Genomic DNA, 26492 nt, shown 5'->3' on the forward strand with positions numbered 1-26492 from the left:
GTGTAGACTTCATATGATTTCACCATTTCACATTTGCTGGAGCTGGGAGAGCCAGTGAAGGAAGTGGGCAGGGATCAGGGGAAAAGGACAGGGACTCAATCTGCTGATACCAAAGCAATAGCCAACATGTGTTCATATTTTTAAACAGGAACAAGGTTCTCGTGTGTCCCATGAAATCTGCTCCTGTCATGTTGACCCTTTCAGATTCCAAACATGTTGTTCTGCCGGTAGACGACGACTCCGATTTGAACGTGGTGGCTTCTTTTGATAGGCGAGGGGAATATATTTATACAGGAAATGCAAAAGGCAAGGTAAGCTCTGAGGTTAGCAGAAAAAAGGCTGGGCATCTGCCTTGGCTCATACTTCCTTCTACTTTAGGTTTCTTTTATCTGGGGAATAACCTCTGACCTGGTAATGTAGCTAAGTTTTTTTTTTCATGCCTATTAATATAATTTCTATACATTGAATTAGAGTAGATTATGTGATTTAGATAAGGGTGGAGACAGTGTGGTAGCTTATTTTGTGATTCTTCTAGCACTTGGAAAGCAGAGATAGGATCACTCCAAGTTTAAGGACAGTCTGAATTAAATAGTGAGATCCAGGCTAGTTTTGGGCTACACAGCAAGGCTTATCTCAAGACACTAAGAGAAAGAAAAGAAAAGAACTTAGGCTATAACTTAGCTGCGAGTGCTTGCCATGTACACAAGAGGCTGTAGGATTAATCCCCAGTGCCAGAAAAAAGCCAGGAAAGGACAGAAAGTTCTTGACTGGTAGTGGTAATGAAGAGAATAATATTTAAAAGTCATTAACTAGAACATGCTGATGAAAATGTCTTAATATCTAGTTGTGTGAAACTCAGTATGAACATGCACATGTGTGCACATTCACACAGAGAAACATGGTACAGTTCAGGCCAGTACTGAGACTGTCGATTTTCTTTCTTTCTTCTGTTAAACTTGTCCTTTGGGATGTTTGGAAGTGTAGACTGTTGGGGGTAGTACATTGTAGGTGTTTCTTCCGGTAGCAGTTTTTTAAAAATTGTGGTTAAGATACATATTAACAGCTGTAGAGTGCTTGCCTTCAGGGTGAGGTCCTGGGTTCGATCCCCAGCACAAAAAGGAATAAATAAAGAAGATGCACACAAATTTTATCCTTTTCAACATTTTAAAATGTTGAGCTCAGCGGTTACTCAGAACATGGTGGAACTCATCACCATCTTCTGCAGACCTCCTCTATCTTGCAAACTGAACGGCTGTCAGTGAGTGCTGTCCCCATTCCCTGGCAGTGCCATTCTGTTTCCTGTTGCTGCATTTCCACTGTGAGCACTTGATGGAAATGGAATAATACTGTATTTTCCTATTTATAGCTAGTATATCTCATTGTGTCCTCAAGGTACCTGTGTTGTACTGTGTGTCAGAATTTCCCTCATCTTCAGAGTTGAATCACTGAATGTATATGCCACGCTTTACCTATGTATCTGTCTGAGGACTCCGGGGTGGTTTGCACCTGTTGGCTGTTGTGGATATGTTAAGAGTAGACGGTTAAGACTGTCAAACATAGTACCAGTTAATCAGATTGAACATATAGGACTAGAGGTGTTTGCATTTTTACTAGGTCTCTGCACAATTTAAAAACAAGTCAGATCTAATTACTAGTAGTCATCAGAATATTTACTTTTTTATTTTTGTTCTGTAAACTTCAGATCTTGGTCCTGAAAACAGACTCTCAGGATCTTGTTGCTTCCTTCCGAGTCACAACAGGAACAAGCAATACCACAGCCATTAAGTCCATTGAGTTTGCCCGGAAGGGGAGGTGAGTGAGCCCTGTCTGCCTGCGTGGATGGAGTTTTTGTATTGGTTTTTGTAACAGAATCTCACTACATAGCTCAGGCTGGCCTAGATCTTGTGGTCTTCCCACCTCAGCCTCCTGAGTGCAGAGATTACAGAATGGCACTACCATATCCAGTGATGGCTTTGATTTTCTTTAGTTTGTTTTTTTTCAAGCGAATGGATGTAAATAATAATATTTGTAGTCTATGTAATTTATAAAATTGACTTAAGCTGTTAAAATCTCTCACTGTCTGGTTCTTAGGTTCATACGATTTCCCTCATTGAACCAGTAGTCACATCTGTGTTGTTGGAAGGTTACAAGGCAGTTTTTTTTACAGAAAAGATGTTCAAGTGTTGTTGCTTAGAATCAAAATGCCTGGCACATAGCACTGAGTAAAAATTTTAAATATTTCACTTATTTGTTTTTAGCAGTGCTAGGGAGAGAACCCCAGGGCCTCCTTCATGCTAGACAAGTGCTCTAAAACTGAGGTACATCCCCAGTCCCAAATATGTCAGCCTGTCTTAATTAAGGTTACTTGGTGATGAAACACCATGACCAAGAGCAACTCGGGGAGGAAAAGATTTATTTCACTCACAGTTTCATATAACAGTTCATCATCAAAAGCAGTGAGTGAGGGCAGGTACTCAAGCAGGGCAGGAACCTGGAGGCAGGAGCTGATGCAGAGGCCATGGAGGGGTGCTGCAAACTGGCTTGCTCTCCATGGCTTGCTCAGCCTGCTTTCTTGGAGAACCCAGTGTTACCACTCCAGGGATGGCACCACCCACAATGGGCTGGGCCCTCCCTATCAATCACTAATTAAGAAAATGCCCTTCAGCCTGATCTTATGGAGGCATTTTCTCAGTTGAGGTCCCCTGCTCTCAGATGACTCTTTGTGTCAAGTTGACATAAAACGAGCCAGCACATAACCTGAACTAATGTTATAGAATTCATATTGCAGTTGAGCATGCACTTAAAGTCTGGTAACTGCTTTAATTCCAGACATCCACTTAAGTTTGTAAGACATAGATGGAGTGACAGAAACAAGAAAAAAATGGCACGTCAGTCAGCAGCAGCACTCTTTTCTCTTCTTTTTAGGAACATTCTTAGTGTTTGGGGTGCATTCCCCTTCAAAGTGCTTGGTCTGTCTGGTTATTGAACTTGGAGTTGGCTGCATGCTAGGCCAACACTCTACCACTCTACCACTGAGCCACAGCCAGGCTCTTGAGTCCAGAATAATTAAGTCATGTAGAAACAAAGAAAGAAAAAGAAACCATGACTTTGAGAGAATGGGGGAGAGGGTTGCGTGGGAGGGGTTCCAGGAAGGAAAGGGAGGGGGGGAAAGTGATGTAATTATAATTTAAAAAAAAAAAAAGTACTATTAAAAGTAGTCAAGTAAATAGAGACTGTAAGAAAATGATGAAAAACTTATTTTAAACAAATACCTATTGTCATTACAATAAAAAGTTATCTATTTAAAAGGGACATATTTAAGGCCAGAGAACTGGCCCAGCAGGTAAAGAAGCTTGCTACCAAACCTGATGATCTGAGTTGGATCCCAGGGCCTACATGGTTGAGGGAGAGAACTGACTCTTCCAAGTTGTCTTTTGACCTCCATACGTGTGCTGTGGCATGTGCATCCCCTCCACAAATAAATAAACATAACTGAAAAAATACACATTTAGCTTATTGACTCATTAATGATCATTGGCTAGATAAATGCAGTATTTAATTATTGAATATTACACATTACGAACTCATGAATTGAGCAGGCTGACTTTGGTTCAGAGGTCTCGGGATCTCAGTTAAGTCCAGGCAATATTGACATGAGGTTTGGGAATACACAGGATAAAACACATGTATTTTCACTTTACTGGTTTGGAGTGACAAGAAGATACATAAGCATCGAATCTTGGCCATTCTCAGTTTCTCTCCAGCTAACTAGTTGGTCTGTGCTGCTAGTCTAAGTAGTAGTGATAGAAATTGTTAACAGGGACAGACGTCTGACTGGTCGATAATCTCTCTCCTTTCTGTAGTTGCTTTCTGATTAACACAGCAGATCGAATAATCAGAGTTTATGACGGCAGAGAGATTTTAACGTGTGGAAGGGATGGAGAGCCTGAGCCTATGCAGAAACTGCAGGACTTGGTGAATAGGTAGGTGGTGTTGCCAGGAGAGGATGTAACTGACCTTCCCTGGGCTCTTTTTCCAGTTTCTCTTGGGGATGTTCTTTGTCTTTTAGGACCCCATGGAAAAAATGTTGCTTCTCTGGGGATGGGGAATACATAGTGGCGGGCTCTGCCCGGCAGCATGCACTGTATATCTGGGAGAAGAGCATTGGCAACCTGGTGAAGATCTTGCATGGGACCAGAGGAGAACTGCTGCTGGATGTGGCTGTAAGTAGAGCAGTGTGTTACTTTGCTTGATCACACACTGTAGAATGGCTTCAGTCTGTTCTGACAGTTCTTCTCTCTCTTACATTACAATCTAGTGGCATCCAGTTCGACCTATCATAGCTTCTATCTCCAGTGGAGTGGTGTCTATTTGGGCCCAGAATCAAGTAGTAAGTATCTTTCTGGTTGGTTTGCTTTGAAACTAAGTATTTCTTTCTGTCAGAAATTCTTTATACAGAGGAAACTGAATACTACTTTAATTGCTTTGTTTTGCATCTGATCCTTGCAGCCTAATTAAGTGAGTTCATTATATTCAGTTTCACTTCACTTCAGAGGGACATTCTTAGTCCTGAGTGGGTTTCCAACTTTGTTTCCATGTATACACACTTTCTGCAACCTTTGAACATTATTTTGCTTTTCTTATTTTCAGCTCAGTTTATTTTATATCAGTAAACACTTTTAAACTACCTTTGTGAAGTACACTTAAAAAAGATTAAAGGACGTAGTTATTCAGAAAAGAAATGCAGTTAATAACTTAAAATGTTTATGTAGAAAATACATCAAGATTGCAAACGCTTAGATAGCTAAGATTTATTTTCTTATCCCAAATTGAATCTTAGACTGCTTAGTCTGTTTCTGAATGTTGCTGAATGTAAGTTGTCAGAACTTACATTGTTACTGATTTTTCACATGGTGACCTATCTGTCTTGTCATAGGAAAACTGGAGTGCATTCGCACCAGATTTCAAAGAGTTGGATGAAAATGTAGAATATGAGGAAAGAGAATCAGAGTTTGATATTGAAGATGAGGATAAGAGTGAGCCTGAACAAACAGGTAATGCCTCTCGATTGCAGATGGTATTTCCAAAAGGAAAAACGATGGTTTTCTTAATGTTCTTACTGTGCGTTGTAACTGTATTTTTGTGCTTTATCTGCTGCCTTTTTCCCTTAAGCATATGTCGTTACCACAGTGCTCAAGGCGTCTTAATCTATGTTCTAGTTAAGGGTTCACGTAGGCATCTCCAGTGCTCGAGCAGCTCTTGACATTTCGTCTGTGTCTCCTGGTGAGTCACAGATGATTAAATGAGGATTTGCATACAGCACCCTGCAAAGCAGAGATGCGCTCAGGCTCAGCTTGGGTTGTGTTTTCTTTTACATCTTCTGTCAGTTGGAGAAAGGTCAAGAGCATGAGCTCTGATACCAGACAGCTTTGGCAGAATACTTCAGCTTGAATCCTCCATCTCTAAAGTGGAGTAAAGGTAGCACCCACTTCTTTGTATTGTAGAGGATAAATGGAAAAACTCATACAAAGCACTTAGTGCCCAGCTGTAAGAAGAACCCCAAAGTCTTTTGTTGTTATGACCTTAGTCGTCGTTATTTTTAATCTCATCCTCCTAATTTCTGAATAGGAACTCCTTGAAAATACAGATTCTGACTTTTTTGTTGCTGTTTGGAGACAAAAGTCTCATTATGTAGCACAAACTCCCAGTCTTTCTCATCAACCTTCCCAGTGCTGAGAATACATGTGTGCATCGCTCCTGCCTTGAGATTTGATTTATCTTGGTGACTTCTAGCACAGAACTTTGTACATAGTAGGTAGGGGTGTGTGTGTGTGTGTGCGTGTGTGTGTGTGTGTGTGTGTGTGTGTGTGTGTGTGTGTGTGTGTGTGAGAGAGAGAGAGAGAGAGAGAGAGAGAGAGAGAGAAAGAGAGAGAGAGAGAGAGAGAGAGAGAGAGAACGAATGTGTGAATGATTACTATGGCACTGTGATTAATGGCCAGATCTCTGACACCTGGACCGCTTCATGGTGCTAAGAATTAGGGAATCAGGATTGAAGTTAGGTCTCTCCAGCTTGAAAACTGCTCACCTTTTGGGTTTTGGGTAACTTACATGTCTCGTGGGGTTTAGGAATACCTCCATGAATGCAGAGCATCGTAGACGGTTTTGGCAGTCTTGGATTATGTTTTGTGAACCTTTTATTCTGAGGCAAAAAGCAGTTTTCCATTTCTTTTCTTCAAACCTCTCCAATGTTCTGTCGTACAGGGGCTGATGCTGCTGAAGATGAGGAAGTGGATGTCACTAGCGTGGACCCCATTGCTGCCTTCTGTAGCAGGTGAGTGGCTTGGAAGGCTTGCTGTAGCTCCTGTCTCTTGTGCACTGCCCAGCCCCCAGCTGTCCCTTCACTTCCAGCAGCTTAGTAGTGGGAATAGCAGACAGTCCTTTGCTGGACACAGTGTGATGGGGAGTTTAAGAAGCTGAAGTGAAACCAGGCATGGCAGCCTTCACCTTTAGTCCCAACACTCGGGAGAGAGGCAGAGGCCGGTGAATCTTTTGAATTTGAGGTCAGCCTGGTCTACAGAGTGAGTTCCAGGACAACCAGGGCTACATAGAGAAACCCTGTCTCGGGGACAAAAAGAACAAGAAAAAAACGGTTCCCCAGTTCCTTCCCTTCATCTCAGCTTTCTTAGCATCTAGGTCTGTAACTGTTGTGTGTACTGAATATAGGATTAGAGGAAAGGCTGAAGGGCTTGTGGTTTAAGCAACTCTCTCCTCTTTTTTCCAATCCCTTGTCTGGTCCTGTTCCAAATAGTGATGAAGAGCTCGAAGATTCAAAGGCTCTGTTGTATTTACCCATTGCCCCTGAGGTAGAAGACCCTGAAGAGAATCCATATGGCCCCCCACCGGATGCAGTCCCAACCTCCTTGATGGATGAAGGGGCTAGTTCAGAGAAGAAGAGGCAGTCTTCAGCAGATGGGTCCCAGCCACCAAAGAAGAAACCTAAAACGACCAATATAGAACTCCAAGGAGTGCCGAATGACGGTAAGAGCCGCCTCTTTATTCCAATGCCTGTGGACAGTAATTTATATTCTCGGGCACAAATAAGTCATTTCCTATTTGAGCCCTTTTTACTTTAAAGGAGTTTGCCCATGAGTCTTTTTCTGTATTGCTTCACAGTTCTGTGATGATGGCATTTGTGTTCACTTCTTTTAAAATGGGGACATTCTGCCCTCCACTACCTTGCCGAAGATGTCAGACTTAGTCTTCTGATCCATGACTTAGAACTTGTTTCCTTGAACTGTTCATCTTTCTGTTTTTCCCAGAGAGTGGTTTTGCTGCGTGGTAAAGTGCCAGTCAGACCTGCACGGTCTTTTCTTCCTTCCCACTTACCCAGTGGGATTGGGCGCTTTTATCACCATGTGTTGCAATGATTGGCTAGGGACGGGGTGGTGTTAGCATTAGACATCTTCCATTTTTTCTCTTACAGCTACCGGTAGATCAGTTAATTATCCAGCTGTATAATCTCTGGTGTGTATACTTTATTCCCAGCAGCAAGGTATAGTTTCTGTACCACTGCTCAGTTTGCATCACCCCTGCAAGTATTTGATTATTCTTGCTTCACAAAGGAGACAAGTTGAGCTGGCTGCATAGCTTGTCCGGGTTCTCACAGAAAACGGTAGAGTCAGACTTGGGCCCTGGTCTGTCCGTTTGTTTTCTGATCGCTGTGCCCATGTTGTGTGTGTGTTTCCCACACACTCCTCTTCAGGTTTGATTGACTTAGAATGAGTGGGTATTTTAACTTTTTCAATTTGAAGTCGCTCTGGTTTGGTATAAACCAGATAGACTGTGTATGCCTTTTGGTCTAGCAAGTATTTGTCAATTTAGTAGCCATCCTTTTGTAGTTTTAAAAGTAATAGTCCACTTTCTTTCTTAGATTAGTGATGTGGGCCATAAAGAGCAATACTGTTTGCACTCAAAGTTGGGACGTGGGACCGGTGTGGCGTGGACTGTGTCTCATGGGTGTCTGTCTGTCCTCCTGTAGAAGTCCATCCACTACTGGGGGTGAAGGGGGATGGCAAATCCAAGAAGAAGCAAGCAGGCCGGCCTAAAGGATCAAAAGGTAAAGAGAGAGAGTCTCCATTTAACCCGAAACTGTACAAAGGGGGCAGAGGCTCGCCTCTGGAAGGCTCAGCGGAGGGGAGAGTGCAGGCGGGACTCAGCCAGCCCCCGGCAGGTAAGGACGCACGGGAGCACTGTCTGCCTTGCTCTGTGGCCTTGCTTTGTACAGCTCCTGACCTCCTTCAGCTGCGGCGGGCCTTCCCTCCCTCTCCTCCTTCCTTTCCCCAGCATCAGGTCATCCTCGGGTTTCAAGCTGCTCAGGGCAGGCTCAACCAAAATTGGCTTAATTCGCTGGCTGTCAGCCTTCGGTCCATAGATGACAGGGGTTCCACTTCCTTCAGATACCTACGAAGTATATGTGAGTGTCCTTCTGGGAAGGAACTCATGCTTTCCATTAGGTTCCCATAGGGAAATCGATGCCCCCAAAAGATACGAGCCTCCAGTTAATACAGCACTTAGACTGTGTCTCCCTAGGTGTGTTGTTTTTAAATCTGCATTTGTGGCTGGTTCTTCAGCTTGTTTTTAGTGTTGCCTCAGACAGACAGATACCCAGCGATACAAGCTAAGCTGGTTTAATGTGGCACCCGACTGTTAAACTCCAGCATCTTCATATTGGTCAGATGCTCCAAGTAGTCTTCTTTCTCGACGACAGTCTAGAGAAAGGAGAAATTTTTATCAGTACCATAATGTTAAAGAGAAAACGGGCTTTGAGGTTTCCCCCAGTATCTGAAAATAGGAGAAAATTACCAAAAAGAGACACTGTGGCTTCCTAACATCTAAGTGTCATTTTGGTTGTGAGCCTTAGCCCTTAACATCTGAGCCATGTCAGCCCCCAACACATAATATGTGACTGAGGGAGTTTATCAAGGAATGGAAATTCCTAGAAAATACCTGTGAACCGGTTAAGTGGTGTTTGTTTGAAAAATAGTCATCAATCCAGGCGGTGGTGATGCACGCCTTTAATCCTAGTACTTGGGAGGCAGAGGCAGTTGGATCTCTGTGAGTTTTAGGCCAGCCTGGTCTATAGAGTGAGTTCCAGGACAGCTAGGGCTGTTAAACAGAGAAACCTGTCTTGAAAAACCCGTCAAAAAAAAAAAAAAAGAAAAATAATGGTCCAGTTAGAGCTCATCTCCACTCAAATGTCCTTGGGACTTGAAAGTCTGTATCTATCCATTAGGTTCGACACACACAAGCATGTGCTTTTGTTAATATAAAACTCTCTTTTTTTTTGGTGTGGCTAATTGACACAGGATAGATAAAATGTCAGTGGTTATATTTAGTTTTTCCCCCCCTCTAAATTTTAAATTAAAATTTAATTTAAATGTGTTAATCCACATACGATAAATAGTAGAATATAAAGCAAAATTCCTTGTTCAGTTTGTACCTTATGCTAGTTAATTGTTGCCTATAAATAGAAATCATTTTCTATAGCGAAATTGAAAAACAGACTGAGTCATTAGTCCCCTAAGTTTGCTAGATCTAGACTTGAGTTTTTCATGCTGCAACACCTATACCACTGAGTAGGAGAGTCCCACACAGCAGTGGTTACAGCACCTAGTAAGCAGTTCCCACCTCCATACTGAGTCCTGAGCTGCATGTGGATAAAGGAAGTGGTCAGTAATTGACTCTAGCTGAACAGTTAGTTGACTACCAACAAATAAGATGGCCTCTCTGTAGCCTATGTGCATACGCTCTGTCAGTTCAGAAGAAACCCAATTTGAAATTGGAGTAGATTTTCCTGCCACAAAAAAGTCCAGTTGCTTTTAGCATGATTTAAAATGTGGCCAGACATATAAAATTAATTAAAACACTTTAGGACATAATCTCTATGCTTCTGTGTAGACCAGGCTGGCCTTGAACTCACAGAGATCCACCTGCCTCTGCCTCCAGAGTGCTGGGATTAAAGGTGTGCACCACCACGCCTGGCTTTTGTCCTGTGAGTACTTGGGAGCCCTAGGGTGTGGCTCGGTGGAGCGGCACTTGCCTGGCTGGTGCAAGGCCCTGTGTTTGAGCTGCATCGCCAGAAAAACAAACACTGCTAGTTAAAATACATCTTGTGCTTTTCAATAGGAAGTATATATAGTAAATGGTAAATAAACCACTATAGAATTTTAAAATTGTCTTTCTCAGTAATAGACTTAAAATTCAGTTTTAATCAATATGTTCACTAGTAGCCACAGTAACTCAATGTCTAAATGAGAACTAAGATCAAAATGTTGGAACGTTTACTCAGTCCTCGAGAATGAACTTTTTATTCCTCAAATTCATTAGTGTTATTATCTTAGTAGCAAAAAAAGAATTTCAGTAAAATTCTGAAATGTATGTGAAATGCATACTGGTTATTTATGCAGGCTAGCTTTTCAACCTGTTCTATTAAGAGCAGGTACCTGTGTCTAGGGTCCTTTTGAAAATGACCCATTGTCACTTGGTTTGGCCTCAAGGTTGACAGAAGTACTGAACAGTGTCTTTAGTAGCAGGGTACTTCCTGCTGGCCTTTTGTTTTCTAATTACTTTTGTTGAGTACTGAAGTGGGTCAGCCTTAAAGGGAGGCAACTATTTGAACAGCTTTATCCTTAAGGAGGACTAGAGAACTTGGCCGTGGTGGGGTGAGGGGAAGGATCCATTTTCTTAGGGGCAGAGCAGCTCCAGTCCCGCAGTCCCGCAGCTCCTCAGGATTGCATGCAGCCTGTGCTTCTCCATGCAGCTCTGTGTCCTTCTTCCTGTGTTCTCCTTTCTTCTCTGGCCTTGGTTCATTGATCTTTTCCTGAATGGAAATCTCCAGAACAGATGAAATACCACAGTGCTAAGGAGCAGGATCATTAGCAAAACCTCAGCAGGGATCTTGAGGCATGGTTCTAAGGCCTTCAGAGGGTTGCCTGTGGCTTTACTGATGATGGTTCAGTAGTTTAGAACTTTGTGAGGCTGCAGATTTGTGAGTGGTGACACTGGATGTCCCAGATAATTCCACAATATCAGCTTTCAGGATAAACTATCATAACTTCTATGTGGGGTTCTTTGGTTGAAGTAAGGGCTTCATTCAATAACACAGTGGTTTTTGGAGGGTCTTGAGCAAGCAGAAGCTGGACCTTCTGTTGATTTGTTTGTGGCCCTCCAGGGGCCTCTGAGGAAAACTGATATTTTCATGAATAACTCACATTATTTGATACTTCAGAGATTTTCAATAAAAGATAGAATGTAGCCATTGTTTTCCGCCAGCTATTAAGAAATAAAACTCATTTGGAATGCTTATAGCAGAGATCTCTTTGAAAATTAGCCCAGGGTTTGGGGGTGCAGGTCCATGTTAGCATCTGCCTAGCATGTACAAGGCCCCAGGATCTGCTCTAGGCATTGCAGAAACACACCAGTCTACTCCGAAGATCGTGTTAGAGGTTCATTCCTGTGGACCCCTTCACTGGGTAACTTTAGCATTAGTGTCACATCTTTGTAGGCAGAATTGTAGGGTAAGCTGGGGAACGCTCAAGCTGGATGAATGATAGCTGTGTATGAATGTGGGCAACTGACCAGTCACCACTGAATGCATCTTGTAAACCTTGATTACTCTAACAAAAAGCTACCTTTAACTGTTGTATGTTCCAAACAGGAGATTAGGATTTCGGGGGAAATGGGAAGGACCGCTGTTAATCTGGGATCTGGGGCTACTGAACATTCTTTCACCTCGCACAGCTCATTAGTATTGACTAGCATAGGAGGACCGCACCCGAGGATTCTTGTGTGGAGGGAAGCCTGGTAAGGGTCACCCTGAGTTGAGGACTCTCCAGGGACAGGCGTGCTGGTACCGTTTGTCTGATACCTGTTTCTGTTCCCTTAACTCTATTTCTGAGCTGGAGATGAAAACACAAGCCAAGACCTAAGGTTCCCCAGCAGCAAACCTCAGCAAAATGCCACCAAGGACTGGTTTGTCACATATATAATCCCCCTGCCCCTGCTAGACACCACTGGCTGATGTACACCTGGATATGTAGGTTGAACATGGCCAGAGTAGGCAGAAGAGCTGCTCTTAGGGAATTGGGCACCACGCAGATTGCCCTACCTTGGACCACTCTACAATTACTCATTGCCTCCTGGAGCTCCGCCCCTCTAACTACTTACAACAACCTTGGTTTTAAATGCCCAATAGTGAGTGAACTGTACGTTTGTCCTCTTCCTCCTTCTCTTGTCCTCCTTTGTAGAAATAGTCACTCAAAGGCTAACTTAGGGATTCTACTGATTTGATGCTTAGCTGAATATTCTGTCTCATTCTGTGTGATCCACCTAGCTGACCAATGAAGGATTGGAAATCATGTCAGGATGTTCTCTTTGGCCATCCTGAATTAGGCTCCTCCTGAGAGAGACCAAAAATAGCTGTTCATCTTAAGCTGGATTTTTCTTAATATTGTACTGCTGGAGATTTCCTGTATGATGCAGCTAAATATTGTTTCCATGGGCCAGATGCTGCAGGCCTTTGCAGAGCTGGTTTCCCGTATATTACCTTGCTCATAGTATTGCTTGCTTTGATTTTAGTTTGTTGCCTAATGCCTTAGTAAGCCTATATGTGTAAATATGCACGCACACCTTTCATAAGAATGGGGGTAGTGTGGAAACGTGAACTATTTTGTACAGTAGAAGGTGCTCATTCGTTGTCTTGAGTGTCAATTTGTGATCAAACCACGTTTTTCCATCATGATTAATGGTTAAAATGGTGGTGCTGTGTTTTTGTAAACTGAATACTCAGTTGGTCAGGGTGCCTATGGAAGCAGTCAGTGAAACCAACAGGAAGTAAGTGAGCTGAGTCTAGTAGACTGTATTCTCTTAAGTTTTAAATCCACTCAGAAATTCTTTATATTTTATACTGAAGGAGATTTGAAAAGTATGTTTGTGAAATGCAAGCATATCTTGAAATTATATAGCGTTTGAAATGATACAGCATTCAAATTTAGCATTTGAGATTATGTAGCATTCAGTAGAGAGCTTGTATCTTGTCCTTATCTCACAGTCTGTTCTCAGCAAATGTTAGTGTTTTTATTGTCAAGTTTTCATTTTTATTAGAACTTCATTTTAAAAATAGCATTCAGAGCAACTTTGTGAATGAATACTTTTCTTTCAGTACTTATGTGATTAATTCTCACCATTTTAAACTCCAAGCATCGTGTAGTCCCTCATTCAAATTACACCCAGGAGGCTTTTCTTCACTTTGTTCTCTGTTCGTACTTCCTAGTAAATATTTCACAGCAGCCCATTTAAAGATGTCCCTCAGAAGTGAACAGCTTCTATGGAATCATCAGGGAAGTGTTTATTTGATCTTACTATTTAGGATTTTAGTCACTTACCAGTTCTCGGTGCATAGACACACAGATAGTAGCTTTCATCAACAGCGCATGCTATCTGGGGTTCCAAGCAGATAAAAATGTCACTTAAGGAACAGTGGGGCTTGGACAGGGATGTCTTGTTCACTGTTATTTTTTAGGGACTGATTAGTCTAATATATGAAAGATTGAAAGGGTTGGTACCCTGGAGTTTATTTTGTCTGTTGTGACTGCCTGAGAACCTGGTTATCTGCCTAGGTTGGGTAGAGGCTCATCCATTTACATTCCCTACACACACATTGGGACAGTACTGAAACAGTGTTGGTTGGGGATTTAACCTTAGATTGACGGTTGCTTCCGTGAAGAGTGACTGGGAGCTGGGTTATGCACTTCAGAGGGGGGCATTCTTGGCCCATGTGTGCCTGTGATACTAAAGGAAATCTTCCGTGTCTCTCTCTTTAGCAGGAGGAGCGATCTCAGAACTGCTATGAAGACGGTGAAGCTCATCGTTTTTCTCATGCTGTCGTCAGGTAGCCTTTGGACAGTGCGGCCAGTCATTTGAGATTGGCTTGATGGAAAACAAAGGCCTCTGCCTCCCACCCAGGAGGTGGAAGGAGGATTTTATGTTTGAATGAAGAAGTGAATTATGGAAGAAGAGCACAGGTCCCTGCCTTCCCTTTCAAGCATAAGTCCAAATAGGCTCTCAGGAATGAGGATGCGTGAAGACGTCGGGAGATCTGACTCACTTCAGCTTCACACTTGGTTGTGTTGCTGGTGAAAAATGCCCGTGTTTTGTTCACCTGACTGTTGAAGTCACATCCTTTGGACATGTCATTCCCATCTCCTGCTGCCTTCATCCTCAATGCATGTCCTTGTGACTTGTTCTTTTCTGAAATTTCGCTACCAGTATCCTAGGAAACCCGGTGCATTTTCTGTTTCTTTCATTCATAACTCCCCTTCTCAGATGCTTCCTGTATTTCTATATTGTGTATAAAGGTTGGACAGAGAAGCGAGTGCTTGAAAGATTTCAAATTGGCAGAAAAGGAAGAAATCTAGAAGGCCCTTGTCATTCTGTCTCGGGAGGCTGGGCTCTAGAGAAGCTGGGGTTTCCCTTGCATTGCATGTTTTCCAGTATCAGATCTGTTTGAGAATCATGGTTTTTGGATATGATTAGTTTTACCCATCTCCAGCTAAGGATCATCAGTAGTTTGTGTATTACTTTATCCGTGTTGACTTTCAGAGTTAGAAACAAAGCAAGGTGTGTTTCTCCACAAGCTTCTGTATCATGGGGGTGGGGCACCAATTCGAGGACTGATGTGAAACCCCCAAAATCAAAGCCGCAGCAGCTCGCTTCAAATCAAAGATGAGGTTCACTCGTTCAGTCGTTGCCTGTGGAGAACCTGTCCGCACCAGCCATAGTTGTCTCTCTTCCTGAGCCAGCCCTGTGTTTTCACACACTTCCTTTCTGTGAAAGGTTGCTTAGCTTTTTTACCCTTCTCTTTCTCACCCTGGCTCTCTCTGCATTTGCTGTTCTTTTAATAAAAATAGCAAATTGGATGGTATGTACAATAAGTGTTTGAAATTTTCTGAAAATCCAAAGTCAGAAAGCCAAGTGTGGAAGACGTTCGTTAGTTCGTGTCGTCTCTGGCAATAGCGTTTGGCTTGCCCTGGGTCATATTTTCGGCATTGAAGGGCGGGGGTTAAATGCTATGCTAACTGTGAATCTCTATCAGCTGGTGGAGGCTCCTTCAGGTAGCCCAGCCTCTTGACTCCTTTATACTGGGGGTAGAAGTGACAGTGGACGCACCCTGCAGGGAGTCTCCAGAGTCAGTGCGGTGCTGCCTCAGGTGTGAGTGAGACCAGTGGCTGTGAGTGGTGAGTGGCTCACAGGACATGTTCTTACTTATAGGTATTGTATCCATGTCCTGTCTCTGGACAGCACCCCGCGGGTAGTGTGCAACGGACCCAGGCTTTCTGCCTTCCCTGTGCGAAGTGCTTGATTTCCTCCATCGGATGCTAGTGCTGTGTCCATTTCCATTAACTGGCTACTGAGAAATCACTCAGACCCTGCCAGGCTGTCTCTGGCAGCAGCTCCTAATAATTATTTATGCTTTTGGAATTTTTCGTCAGCTTCTGGAACCTCCCGTCCACTTTGAGCTGGGCTTTTTTGATCTGTGTGATATATGTATGTTCTTCTCTTCTTTCTGTTGCCTTCCCTGACTCTCCACTCTGTTCCTTAAAATGTTCTGTAGTTTTGTACAGGGTGAGAGAGACTCGGCCTTGGGGACTTCTTGCTAAAGCTTTAACGCTTTGTAAATAAAATGGGATGTTTATTAGACCCCGAGTTAGACGTTTGTCTGTAAACTGCCTGCTTCGGGACCTCAGCAGCCACTTCATCCTGTGCAATAGAAGATAGGCGTGGAGTTTGGAGCTTTCTCTGTGGTCATCTGGACCTAGAAAGGTCAGGCAGTTTGGATTTCTTCCTTTGTACAAGCTAGAAATAAATGATTTGAGCAAAAAGCTGGCGTTAATTAAAAAAAAAAAAAAGGTCACCTAGGAATTTTTCATATTCTTTAACTCAGTATAAGCTTTGAAGAGCCCACAGTGCTAGGCGTTCTGGGAGGTTACAATAATGCATCCTAGAGGTTCTAGCCTTCCAAGGAGCTTTGTTAGTCTAAATGTAGTTACATTCTTCCTTGTTAGTCATTTTCTCTGATTAAATAACTGTAATATCCATACTGAATATTCATTGTCTCATAATAATAATTTGTCTCAGAGACTCTAGTGCAGTGGGTCCCAACCTTCCTAATGTTGCGACCCTTTAATATAGTTCCTCATGCTGTGGTCAACCCCAGTCATAAATTATTTTCATTGCTACTTCATCACTAATTTTGCTACTGTTATGAATCGTAATGTAAATATCTGATACTCAGTATATCTGATATGTGACTCCTGTGAAAGGGTCTTTTGATCCCCCAAGGAGTTGTGACCCACAGGTTGAGAACCACTGCTTTAGTGGTATGGTTTTAATGAACAGAAAGTTGAGCTACTTACTGATCTTACTGTCTTGTCACTAAGAACCCATCTTTATCATCACAGCTGTTTCATAGCAACCTTCACTGATGTAAACAAACAATGAGCTCCTCTGTTCTGCAGGGTAAATAGAGCAGACTAGAATCAAACAGCATCATTGTTCATCCTCACACCCAGCAACATCCATCCTGCTTCCCTCGGGAACGAGAGAGCCTGGAACAAGACAGGAGCTACCTCTGCCGTAGCCTCACTTGCTCCTTTGGAAGGGTGTGTTGGACCAAATTTTCATACACCCACCCTTTAGTATCTCTAACCCCTGTGTAGCTGAGAATGACCTGGAACTTCTGATCGTCATGAGTGCTGGGATAAGGAGTATGTTGCCACACTCAGTTTGTGTGGTGTTGGGGATCAACCTGGAGCATCGTGCATGCTAGACAAGCATCATACCAGCACTCCACTGAGCTTTTTCTTTTCTTTTGAGACAGGTCTCATCTTGTAGCCCAGGCTGGCCTTGAACTTGCTCACAGTCCTGCCTCTGCCTCCAGGTATTGTCGCCACACCTGCTTTCCATTGCTTTAAAGTCTTTACAAATGAAGGTAGTTGACACTGGATAAAGGTGTTTTCAGGTGCAGTGTTCAAAGTGACCTCCTGAAACTGGACAGGGAGATCTTGGCTTACAAAGGAAGAAAAAGAGAAATTTGGGGAGTCAAGTGACTCCAGTCCAGAGTTATCTTTTTAATAGATGTAGGTTAGGAACATTTACAGTAAAGAATTCAAGGTATTCAAATTAACATCCCAACCCAGCCCCACCTCACCCCTTTCTTAAGACGAGTTCTTCTATTTGGTCAGATTTAGCATAGGACTTTGAAACTCTTCCGTAGTTTGGAGGGAGGGGAAGAGTTAACTCATGCATTTGGGGTAATGTAGAAATTGACTTCAGCTTCTGAGGTCTTTTCCTTTTTTGTTCTCAAGCCTGTGGGTTTGAATCCATTAGGCAGAAGGGACAAGAATGCCCCTGTGAAGATGCCCCTGGCAAGCCTAGTCCGACATCAGTAGTCCAAGTCTTTTTTCCTGCCTGTGGCCTCACCTGAGAACAAGGACTGCACTTCTGGGCACACGTGTGCGTGTGTCTGTTCTGCTGACAGCTGTGCATCAGAACCTCCCAACGCTAAAGGTTCTTCCGGGCTGGAGGATCTGTCCGTCTGGAGTGCCTGCCGGTAAAACGCCTACTGAGACATGAAGACTGGGACCACTGTTTTTATCCTTGGGAGCCTGGCATCCATCCTCCGCCTGCCTTTGGTGTTGACGTCCCCTAAAACACTGGCCATCCCCGAGAGGATCCAGCAAGCTGTGGGGAGAGTCATTGTCAATGCCACAACGTGCACCGTTACATGTGGCCTTGGCTACAAGGAAGAGACCGTCTGTGAGGTGGGCCCTGATGGGGTGAGGAGGAAGTGCAAGTCCCAGCGTCTGGAGTGTCTGACCAACTGGATCTGTGGGATGCTCCATTTCACTATTGTCCATGGGGAGGAGTTTGAGCTGAGCTGTCTCAGCGCAGACATCCTGGAGGTGGGGCGGGAAGCTTTCCGCTTCACCTGGAAGCTTGCTCGGGGCATCATCTCGACTAACGATGAGGTTTTTAAACCCTTCCGAGCCAACTCTCACTTTCTGCGCTTTAAACCCGCCTATGAGTATGACTCTGGGACATACCGATGTGATGTGCAGCTGCTGAAGAACTTGAAGTTTGTCAAGAGGCTCTATTTTGGGCTGAGGGTCCTTCCTCCGGACTTGGTAAACCTGAATTTCCTTCAGTCCCTTACCGAGGACCAGAAGTTAGTAGATGAGGGCTGGGAGGTTAATCTAGACAACCATTCGAAGCCTCACCTCCCAAAGTGGCAAAAGAAGGTGGCATCAGCCGTGGGCATAGGGATCGCTGCTGGAGTGGTCGGTGGCGTGCTGGTGAGCATTGCTATCCGCATTGTGCTGAGGGAGATTGATGGTAACAGCAGCCTTAGCAGCTTATAATGGAACCCTTACTCCTGGGAGGCTGCCTGCCCAGGAGGCCGAGCTCGCTCATACGTGAGTGTCCTGTCCCTCTGTTAGTGGGGTGGTAAGGGGACTCTCGGAGCAAGCCGAAGGTTGGCTCGGAGGCTTGGAGGATGCTCAGGGGAGCGGTATCCATCCCTGCGTTCAGGTTTTCTCATCCTGGGTGCTCAGGAGGCTTTGCTTCTGTTCCCAGGGAAGTTCTGTCTTCCGAGCTTGCTTTTCTTGCCACGCTTCACGGCGTGTGTACCACCCCCTCCCCTCCACCTCTCCGGACAGTGTGTATGGACCAGAATGTACTATTAGCAGTTCGGGCGGAAGCTTTTTATTTTTGTTCAATAAAAATAATTCACAGTAACTGTATGGCAACCCAACCCTTTGTTATTTTATGTAAGATTTCTCCCATGTAGAAACGGTCCTGTAGGTGGCCTGCTTTTCATTTTCCTTGAGTTTCCTCCGTATGCGTTGGACAGGCTGCTTTGTGTCGGCTGTATGCCTGTATGTTGTAAAGGTGAGCCATGACGCCTGACTCGGCTGACAGACCGTCTTAGTGTCTGCCCTCCCTGTCCTCTCTAGGCGATCCTCTGAGCTCAGAATCAAATTGAATGTCCTGGCAGAGCCAGGCTCCTGGGCACTGCACACAGTCCTTGTCTTGCTGCTCCTTTGGCACTGTCTGTACCTGGGGTTTGTGCTCTTCGAAAGGTCAAGTGTCCTGGTTTCTTACAGCCACCAGGATCCCCAAGGGAGGACGGTTGACTTCACTTCCCCTTGGGAAATCCGCTCTTCAGGCCCTTCAGGGTCATTTTAGACAGAGTCTGAGGTAATTGGCTTATGGAACCCTTGGGGAAAAGGCTCTTGGGCACCAGCTGAAAGCAGGATAGCATTTCTCCTCACTTTTCTCCAGCTGCAGGAGTGGCAGAATCCTGAGGCCACGCTCCTCTTCTGTAGCTCTGCCAGAATCACATGACAGAACCCCAGCCCAGGGATGCTAATTCAGTTCAGCTCATGACTAGAGGATGATGACTAGTGTTTACTTCTAACTTTACAAGGTTTAGTGACCACCTGTGTTAGTTACGTCCCTGTTGCTGTGATAAAAACACCACAAAAAAAAAAAAAAAAAAAAAAAAAACGGCAACTTATAGAAAAAGTTTATTTGGGGTTTAAAGTTCAAGGGGGACAGAGTCCGTGATGGCAGAAGTAGCTGGCTGGCAGCTGAGAGCTCCTATCTTAAGGAGGCAGAGAGAGAAGCCTTAAAGTCTACCCCTAGTACCATGCTTCCTCCATCCAGGTCACACCTATCCTTCCCAAGCAGCCTCCAACTTGGAACCAAGTACTGAAATGCTCTAGGCTTATGGGGGCATCTCCTTCAAACCACCACACCACCTGGAGATGCTCTGCCCAGATTCATCAGTTCTTACCCTTCCCTCATAAGAATCCTAAATGTATATTGGTTTTGTGGAATCATTTGAAAACTAGACCGAAACATGACTCTGTGTGTGTGTGTGTGTGTGTGTGTGTGCATGGTATAGAGGTCAGACGTCAACCTTGGTTTTTCCTCAGTTGGCATCCACTGTGGGGTTTTGTTTCTTTGTTTTTAGGGTTTGGTTTGGTTCATTTTGGAGACAGGGTCTTTTGCTGAGACACAGGGCTCACAGGTGAGTCAAGACTAGCTGGCCCCTGAGCTATAGGGCTCCACCTGTCCCTGCCTCCCCAGTGCTGGGATTATGAGTGTGTGTGCATCTCCATACCCAACTTTTTCTGTCCTCCCAGCCTCATTCTTGGGCGGCAGCAATCCCTTGGCCAGCTGAGCTTTCTCCTGCATGGCCAAGTGCCTTTATCACACCCAAGAAAACCAACAGTTGCCAGTCCTACATCTGGCTTCTGTTCAGTTTTCATTTTCAAAACCATTAAAGCTCTCTAGTGTAATTTAATCCAGTACCAAAGGTTCGTGTGCCACATTCAGTGTGTGTGTCTTGGGTCTCTTAGCTAGTCCCTCACGTTGCTTCTCATGACAGGGATGCTCTGAAGAGGCAGGCTTTTCCAGTGGTCTGAGATGCTCTCCCACAGCCTGGACTCACCATGTCCTTGTGATTAGCTGCGTGAGGAATGACTTCAACATTTTGAGAAGAGCCCTACATGGATCCATACTGTGTCACAGCAGGAGGCTGGTGTCACCCCTGTCTGTCACCTCAGAAAGGAGGAGTTTCAGAAGACCTGGTCCTGGCCCTGTTCTGTTGTCAACCATGTGACAAAGCCAGTCTCAACTTTGACACGGGTGTTTGTGAGGGCCCAGGGATCACTTGAGATAAGCTGTTATGTAAAATGAAGTACTGGGTCTGGGAAGTGTCATTCAGTCCTAGGCCGTTTGCTGAAACATTCAAGGAAAGCTCACTCTAAAGAGGACCATGAAGGATTTTGTTGTAAGAAACTCAGTAACAGGCCCTGGACTGAGTGATAAGAACCTAAAACAAAGCCGGGCGTTGGTGGCGCACGCCTTTAATCCCAGCACTCGGGAGGCAGAGCCAGGCGGATCTCTGTGAGTTCGAGGCCAGCCTGGGCTACCAAGTGAGCTCCAGGAAAGGCGCAAAGCTACACAGAGAAACCCTGTCTCGAAAAACCAAAAAAAAAAAAAACAAAAAAAGAACCTAAAACATAGCGGTGGTGGTGCACGCCTTTAATCCCAGCACTTGGGAGGCAGAGCCAGGTGAATCTTTGTGAGTTCGAATCCAGCCTGGCTTACAAAGTGAGATCCAGCACAGGCTCCAAAGCTACACAGAGAAGCCCTGTCTTGAAAAAAAAGAGAGAGAGAGAGAGAGAGAGAGAGAGAGAGAGAGAGAGAGAGAGAGAAAGAAGAAAGGAAGAAAGAAGAAAGGAAGGAAGGAAAGAAAGAAGGAAGGAAGAAGGAAGAAAGAAAAGAAAAAAGAAAAAGAAAGAAAGGAACTCGGTAACACACTGCTGAAGGGTCCTGCCTCACATCTTGTAGATGGAAACCACACAGGACCGAACTGATGCTTGTCCAGCATCCTGTTGCAGGCCGGCAGTCAAGCATGAGGCGGCTAGCTCTCAGTTCACATCCTGCCTTCTCTGTGTGCCTTGGGCTATTGAATTTTGACTTGGGATTTGAAGCATTTGAGAAGAGAACAAAAGACTTTCACATGGGTTTTGTAAAGATAATAACTTCGTTCTAACTGGGCATGGTGGCATATTCATGTAATCCTAGCTATTTGGGGAAACGGAGGCAGAATTCCAATTCCAAGGCTAGTCTAAGCTACACAGGAAGTTCATGGTCAGTCTGGGCAACTTAGCAAGATTCTGCTTGCATCTGCATAGTTCTGGTTTCAGCAGCAAAGCAAGCTCCCTCCCTCCCCCGACACCAATTCAGTTCCCTAAATTCTTTGCATATCACTACTGCCCTGGGAAGGTGAAGGAGAGGCTGACAGAAGACTAAAGTCTGCGTGGACTACCCGTCATGCTGTAAAGACCCTGGTCAGGAGGCTAAGCACTGAGTGGAGGGGTCTTGATTTCCTTCCTTTACTTCCTCAAACTGGGACACTACATGGCATCCTACTCACTTGACACTGAAAATCAAACCAGGACTGCCTGAGTGTGTCCCTGTGTGTAATGGAAGTCTGATATGTTCATCATGTGAGTGTCAAACCTGAAAACTAGGAGCTCCCCTCTTTGGGCCACCCTGATCAAACAGAGGAGGCAACAGTCGCCTCCTTACTAGCTGGGGTCATTAATCTCCTCATGGAGGGGACTTTCCTTTGGGACAAGAGAGTCAGCACTTCCAATGTATTGAAGTCAGGGGACCTGAAGGGGCTCTTCTCCCAGTATGCTGACCACCGTTAGTTAGGTAAAACCTGCTCAGGTTAGCCGAAGGCCAGTTGGGCTCTGCTGTTGCCCGCCTGCAAGCCGCCTGGCCTGTCTTCCCTCAGGTTGGAGGAAGCAGTCTGTACAGCTTCCTCAGAGTTGGCCGTGTGATGGGTGGACGACCTGGTTGCAGAACAGGCCTAGGAGGCATGCTTTAATGAGGTGATGAGGACCACAGCTGCTTGGGCAGGTTGAGAAAACATCTTTATTTAAGAACTTGCTACCAGAGTCAATAAATAGTACAAGAGTGAGGACAGTGGGCTGGGGTGGAGGGGCTGCATTTGAACAGGAACTGTCATCAGTCATCCAAAGAAGCCCCAAGTTCAGAGCTGTGCAGGTTCTGGAATGGGGGCTAAGTTGGAGGTATCCGGTGCCGAGGCAGGTTGAGTCTCCTCTAAAGAAATTACAGGCTGTAGGCCTCTGAAGCTGCCCGGGGCTCTGGACAGAGCTGTCTCGACCCATCCCGTTCCTCTCCAGGCTTTCTTTAATGCCCTGCTTTCCCGAAGCCTGTGACCATATGAATGTACAGGGTCAAGAGGTACCACCCCACCCCCAGCTGCCAGCACTGTTCCCAGTGAGCTGCTTCAAGTCCTTTAGGGTCCCCTAATTCCACCTGGAGGTCCCCTCGCTAGGTTTGGTCTCAGCAAGACAGAACACCACACTTGAACTAGTAACAGGTACCAGGACTGCTGTCCCTCTGGCATACAGGAGCCCTATTGGCTATTGGACACTAGGAAAAGAAAAGGAGCCTCTGTTGCTGGGAAAGGCATGGGGGAGAGGAGCCTCACCAGCCACACTGAGCTCTTGGCCAGAGCACAGGCGAGGATGGCTTTGGGGACTGCAGAGAGGCAGTGCCCACGGGGAAGGCACTGGTTTGTAAGGACTGCTCTGTGGTGGACCATTCCCTTCGATGGCTTTTCTAAGCTGTAGGGACCAGAGCAGGTGGCACCTCTAAGGCTTTCTTTCCTGTGTTAGGCATTTTGATTCTTGAGATCTCAGCTCCAGGACTCAGCACCCCCTGCCCCTGGAGTCAGGACTTCACCCATCCAAGATCCTGAAAGAACACTCAAATTCCTCAAAGCTTACTCAGAAGAAGCCCCTCCCTCATTGCGTGAGGCTTTTCTGACCTTGACTTCATCCTCTTCTGTTTTTTGTTAAGACTCTCATCCCTGCCCTGTAGCCTCACTGCTCCCCTACTGTTGGGGTCACCTGCTACTCTGGACATCAAAACCCACTCTCCTCTGTACCATCAGATGGCAAGGAACAGATAGCTCAGTGGTGGCCTGAGTCCTTGTATGGGCAGAACAGAGAGCACCTCCCAGGCCCTCAAGAGTTATCCGCAGGCAGCTCTGTCCCTAGCCCTTAGGGCACTCTTGCCCGCTAAGCCCAGCCAGAGAACTTGTTTATGGCTGTCCCTTTTACCTCGTGTGGTTTAGAGTGAATGGATGGAATCTCTAACAGCCATGACCCTAGCAGGAGACAGCCCATCAGCTTCCCCAGCCTGTAAAAGTCAGGAGGACGCTTGGCCAGGAAGGGTCTCTGAGAAGCCATTTAATCTAGGCCTCTTTTCCAAGCCAAGTTTCCCCAGCGGGAGTCTGTCCCGTTCATTTGCTCCCGTGCTGGTGAGTCACCTGTGGCCTTACTACACCATAGCTAACACTCCACTCGAAGCCTCAGGCTGCTGGTACAGCTCCACATCCTCCCAAACAAATTCTACCTGCACAGGGCTAAGGTTTTCCTCTTCTGGGGTCTCCAGCAGCTTGCCTGCTTTTCATGGACCTTATTAGAAGAAATGCTTAGGGGTTGCCGCCTCCCACCTCCCCAGCTAGGTCCAGTGCCAAACCAGCTCACCCTAGATACCCATTTCTCCAGCACCCCTCCTGCAGCCCAAGGCAGTGAGAAATTGGTAAACCTTGGAAGGTTTCTTTCAGTTGCCCCTTTCTAGGGCTAGCTGGGGCTTTCCAGGGCTAGGCCCCAGCCAGCATGGGGTGGAGAGGGGTGCTAGACTAACTTTGGGGTCCTGGTGAGGGAGAATGATCACATGGCTGATCCTCTAGCACCCTTGTATGTGAGGTGCTGAGAACAGGAGAAGGGGATTTGATCAGCTCCAGGAAAGCAGTCCCTAGCCAGGGGGAGGTAGGGGGAAGGTGTGCGAGGGTACATCTTTAAAAAAGTGTAGTGGGTAAATACTAACAGAAACCTGCCCAGGAAAACAGAGCAGGGCTTAAAGTTTAAAAAACCATAACAAAATAGAGCTCTAACTGTAAACTACAGAGATGGGCCATGGAGCAGCAGGGCAGGTACTTCTCGAGGCACCTGCCCTGCTGATCCTAGAGGCCTAGGGCGTGGACACTGGGGTTTCCTGGTCCTGCTGCCTCAGGGTCCTGGTCTCGGGAACTCTGTCCCTGCTTTGGCCTCTTTTCTTGGAGCAAAGATGAGGGCCTGAGCGGCTTCCAGCCAGTGCCACTTGCCGAGTTCCCAGCAGAAACCTGCCTCGTGGCCGATGGCTCCTGGAATCTGCCTGGATTGGGTACATCCATGCTGATCTTCTCATCAGCCGGAACCTCTTGAAGCAGAAGGCTCATCCTCCAGAGGCCTCAGCCACCTTAGTGACCAGGCTGTGACAACTCAGTACCATACCTCCTTCCTCCGTAGAGCTTCCCACAGGCAGGTGGAAGACTCGGATGCTTGGCCAAGCCTTGTCACTTGCAGGCCATGTGACCCTAGGAAGTCCCTAACCCTCTCTGGACCTCCATTTCCTCATCTGTTAAGTGCAGGGTATGGGTCAGTCAAGCTATATAAGGCCTCTTCAGTTCTGATAGTCTGGTCTGTCACTGGTAATGTACCCCGAACTCAAGGTGGGCTGCCCCCCTTTATTAACCCCCTTTTCTTCCGGGGAATCAAGAGAGTCGTCGAGGCAGTTTGGGGAGCAGATGTGGCCAGATAATGGCGGGTATTCCTGGAAGCAGGCAGGGCCACATTGATGCTGGCCCTTCTCAGAGGCCTTTCCATCCCAGGGCAGGGAGGGAATGGACGCTGTGTTGAAGGTTGGTTTCCAGGGCCTGCAGTTGTGGGAGGTGGAGGCAGCAACTGGTCTATAGTGAGCTGAAGGGAAGAGAGTGGCGTTCAGCTGGGCATCTCCCGCCCATACCCTGGAGGGGCCACGAAGGAGGCGTCTCGACGACGGGGCAAGGCAGCTCCTCAAGGCAAGCCCTTTAATCACCTAGCGTGGAGTGGCTCTGTCGCTCTGTCACTCAGTCTGGAGGGCGACAGGGTTGGGTTGGCAGTGTTGGCTGAGAGGGCAGTGCCACCTGCCTGGTGAACAGGCCCTGGGCCCGGGCCGGTGCCCTTTCCATCAGGTGCTGTGGCCTCTCAGGCCCTTGAGCCCCGCTCCTCAGAGGTTCATTGGCTACCAGGCAGGAAGGACTGCCAGGGAGCCATGGGAGACCAGGCTAGGAGCCATGGGAGACCAGGCTAGGAGCCATGGGAGACCAGGCTAGGAGCAGCTGAGCTGCACCTCCAGTGAGGACGGGAAGAGGCCCCTCTGTCTCCTAGAGAGAAACTGACAGCCCATGCTTTCGGCCCGCTGCCGCCTGGGTTCCTGCTGGGCCTGGGGCTCTGATCTGAAGGTGTGCATTAAACGCCTTCTGCCCAAAGACCTGTTCCTTCCGTCCAGGACCCCGAGGGGTCTAGGCTTTGGGCCTAGCATTATCATGGAAGTCACTGCCCAGTGCCTCCGGGTTCAAAGAGAAATTCCTTGCGTGGTTTCCATCCTGTGGCAGAATAGAAATATCCTACCTCCTACATAAAGGGTACTGTTGGGAGTAGGTGCCTAAGCCAACCACCCTCAGGCACAGTGTCGGGCCACCTTGGCGCTGGAGGGGGGCTGTGGCCAGCGGCTGTGTCCGTTAGGGTAGATATCCAGCTTGGGTGTGGCCGGCAGTGGTAAGATCAGAGCTTCTGGCAGCCGATGAGCATCAGAATCACCACACAGGAGAACATGGGGCCAGGATGGGTGGGCCGGACTGCTGCGTTCTCCACCATCATGCTTGTGCCTGAAACCAGCAGGGAAAAGTGTGTGGCTGGAGCCCCACCCACCCAGCCTTACCCTCGCAGCACGGCTGA

General features: G+C 46.2%; 3 protein-coding genes and 1 long non-coding RNA gene across 6 annotated transcripts in view; 2 read left to right on the top strand and 2 right to left on the bottom strand.

The window, feature by feature from the left end:
• Rbbp5 (RB binding protein 5, histone lysine methyltransferase complex subunit) overlaps positions 1-15756 on the top strand; it is a 29713-nt gene extending 13957 nt beyond the window's left edge. For 2 of the 3 annotated variants that reach the window (XM_006988807.4, XM_076547371.1), the window contains exons 5-14: positions 149-311; positions 1703-1812; positions 3864-3983; positions 4070-4223; positions 4319-4390; positions 4937-5054; positions 6262-6331; positions 6809-7038; positions 8039-8116; positions 13881-15756. In XM_006988807.4, the coding sequence (XP_006988869.1) occupies positions 149-311; positions 1703-1812; positions 3864-3983; positions 4070-4223; positions 4319-4390; positions 4937-5054; positions 6262-6331; positions 6809-7038; positions 8039-8116; positions 13881-13909 (1144 nt within the window). In that variant the 3' untranslated portion in view covers positions 13910-15756. Of the gene's footprint in view, positions 1-148; positions 312-1702; positions 1813-3863; positions 3984-4069; positions 4224-4318; positions 4391-4936; positions 5055-6261; positions 6332-6808; positions 7039-8038; positions 8231-13880 lie in introns of all 3 variants that reach the window. The other variant, XM_006988805.4, reaches the window with a different exon arrangement.
• Positions 3624-16527, bottom strand: LOC143267781 (uncharacterized). Its single transcript, XR_013043248.1, has 2 exons — positions 16473-16527; positions 3624-8768 (listed from the first exon to the last, which is right to left on the bottom strand). It is a non-coding gene; the product is annotated as an uncharacterized LOC143267781 (long non-coding RNA).
• A 65-nt stretch (positions 16528-16592) lies between these two features.
• Tmem81 (transmembrane protein 81) lies at positions 16593-18852 on the top strand. Its single transcript, XM_016007273.3, has one exon. The coding sequence runs from the start codon at positions 17688-17690 to the stop codon at positions 18474-18476; it is 789 nt and encodes a 262-aa protein (XP_015862759.1). The 5' UTR covers positions 16593-17687; the 3' UTR covers positions 18477-18852.
• A 3694-nt stretch (positions 18853-22546) lies between these two features.
• The window catches only part of Cntn2 (contactin 2), a 28949-nt gene continuing 25003 nt past the window's right edge, over positions 22547-26492 (bottom strand). Inside the window, exon 23 of the mRNA XM_006988802.4 lies at positions 22547-26422. Coding sequence (XP_006988864.3) covers positions 26319-26422 — 104 coding nt within the window. The 3' untranslated portion in view covers positions 22547-26318. The remainder of the gene's footprint in view (positions 26423-26492) is intronic.

Source organism: Peromyscus maniculatus, chromosome 11 (assembly GCF_049852395.1).
Source record: "Peromyscus maniculatus bairdii isolate BWxNUB_F1_BW_parent chromosome 11, HU_Pman_BW_mat_3.1, whole genome shotgun sequence".
NCBI classification, from domain to species: domain Eukaryota; kingdom Metazoa; phylum Chordata; class Mammalia; order Rodentia; family Cricetidae; genus Peromyscus; species Peromyscus maniculatus.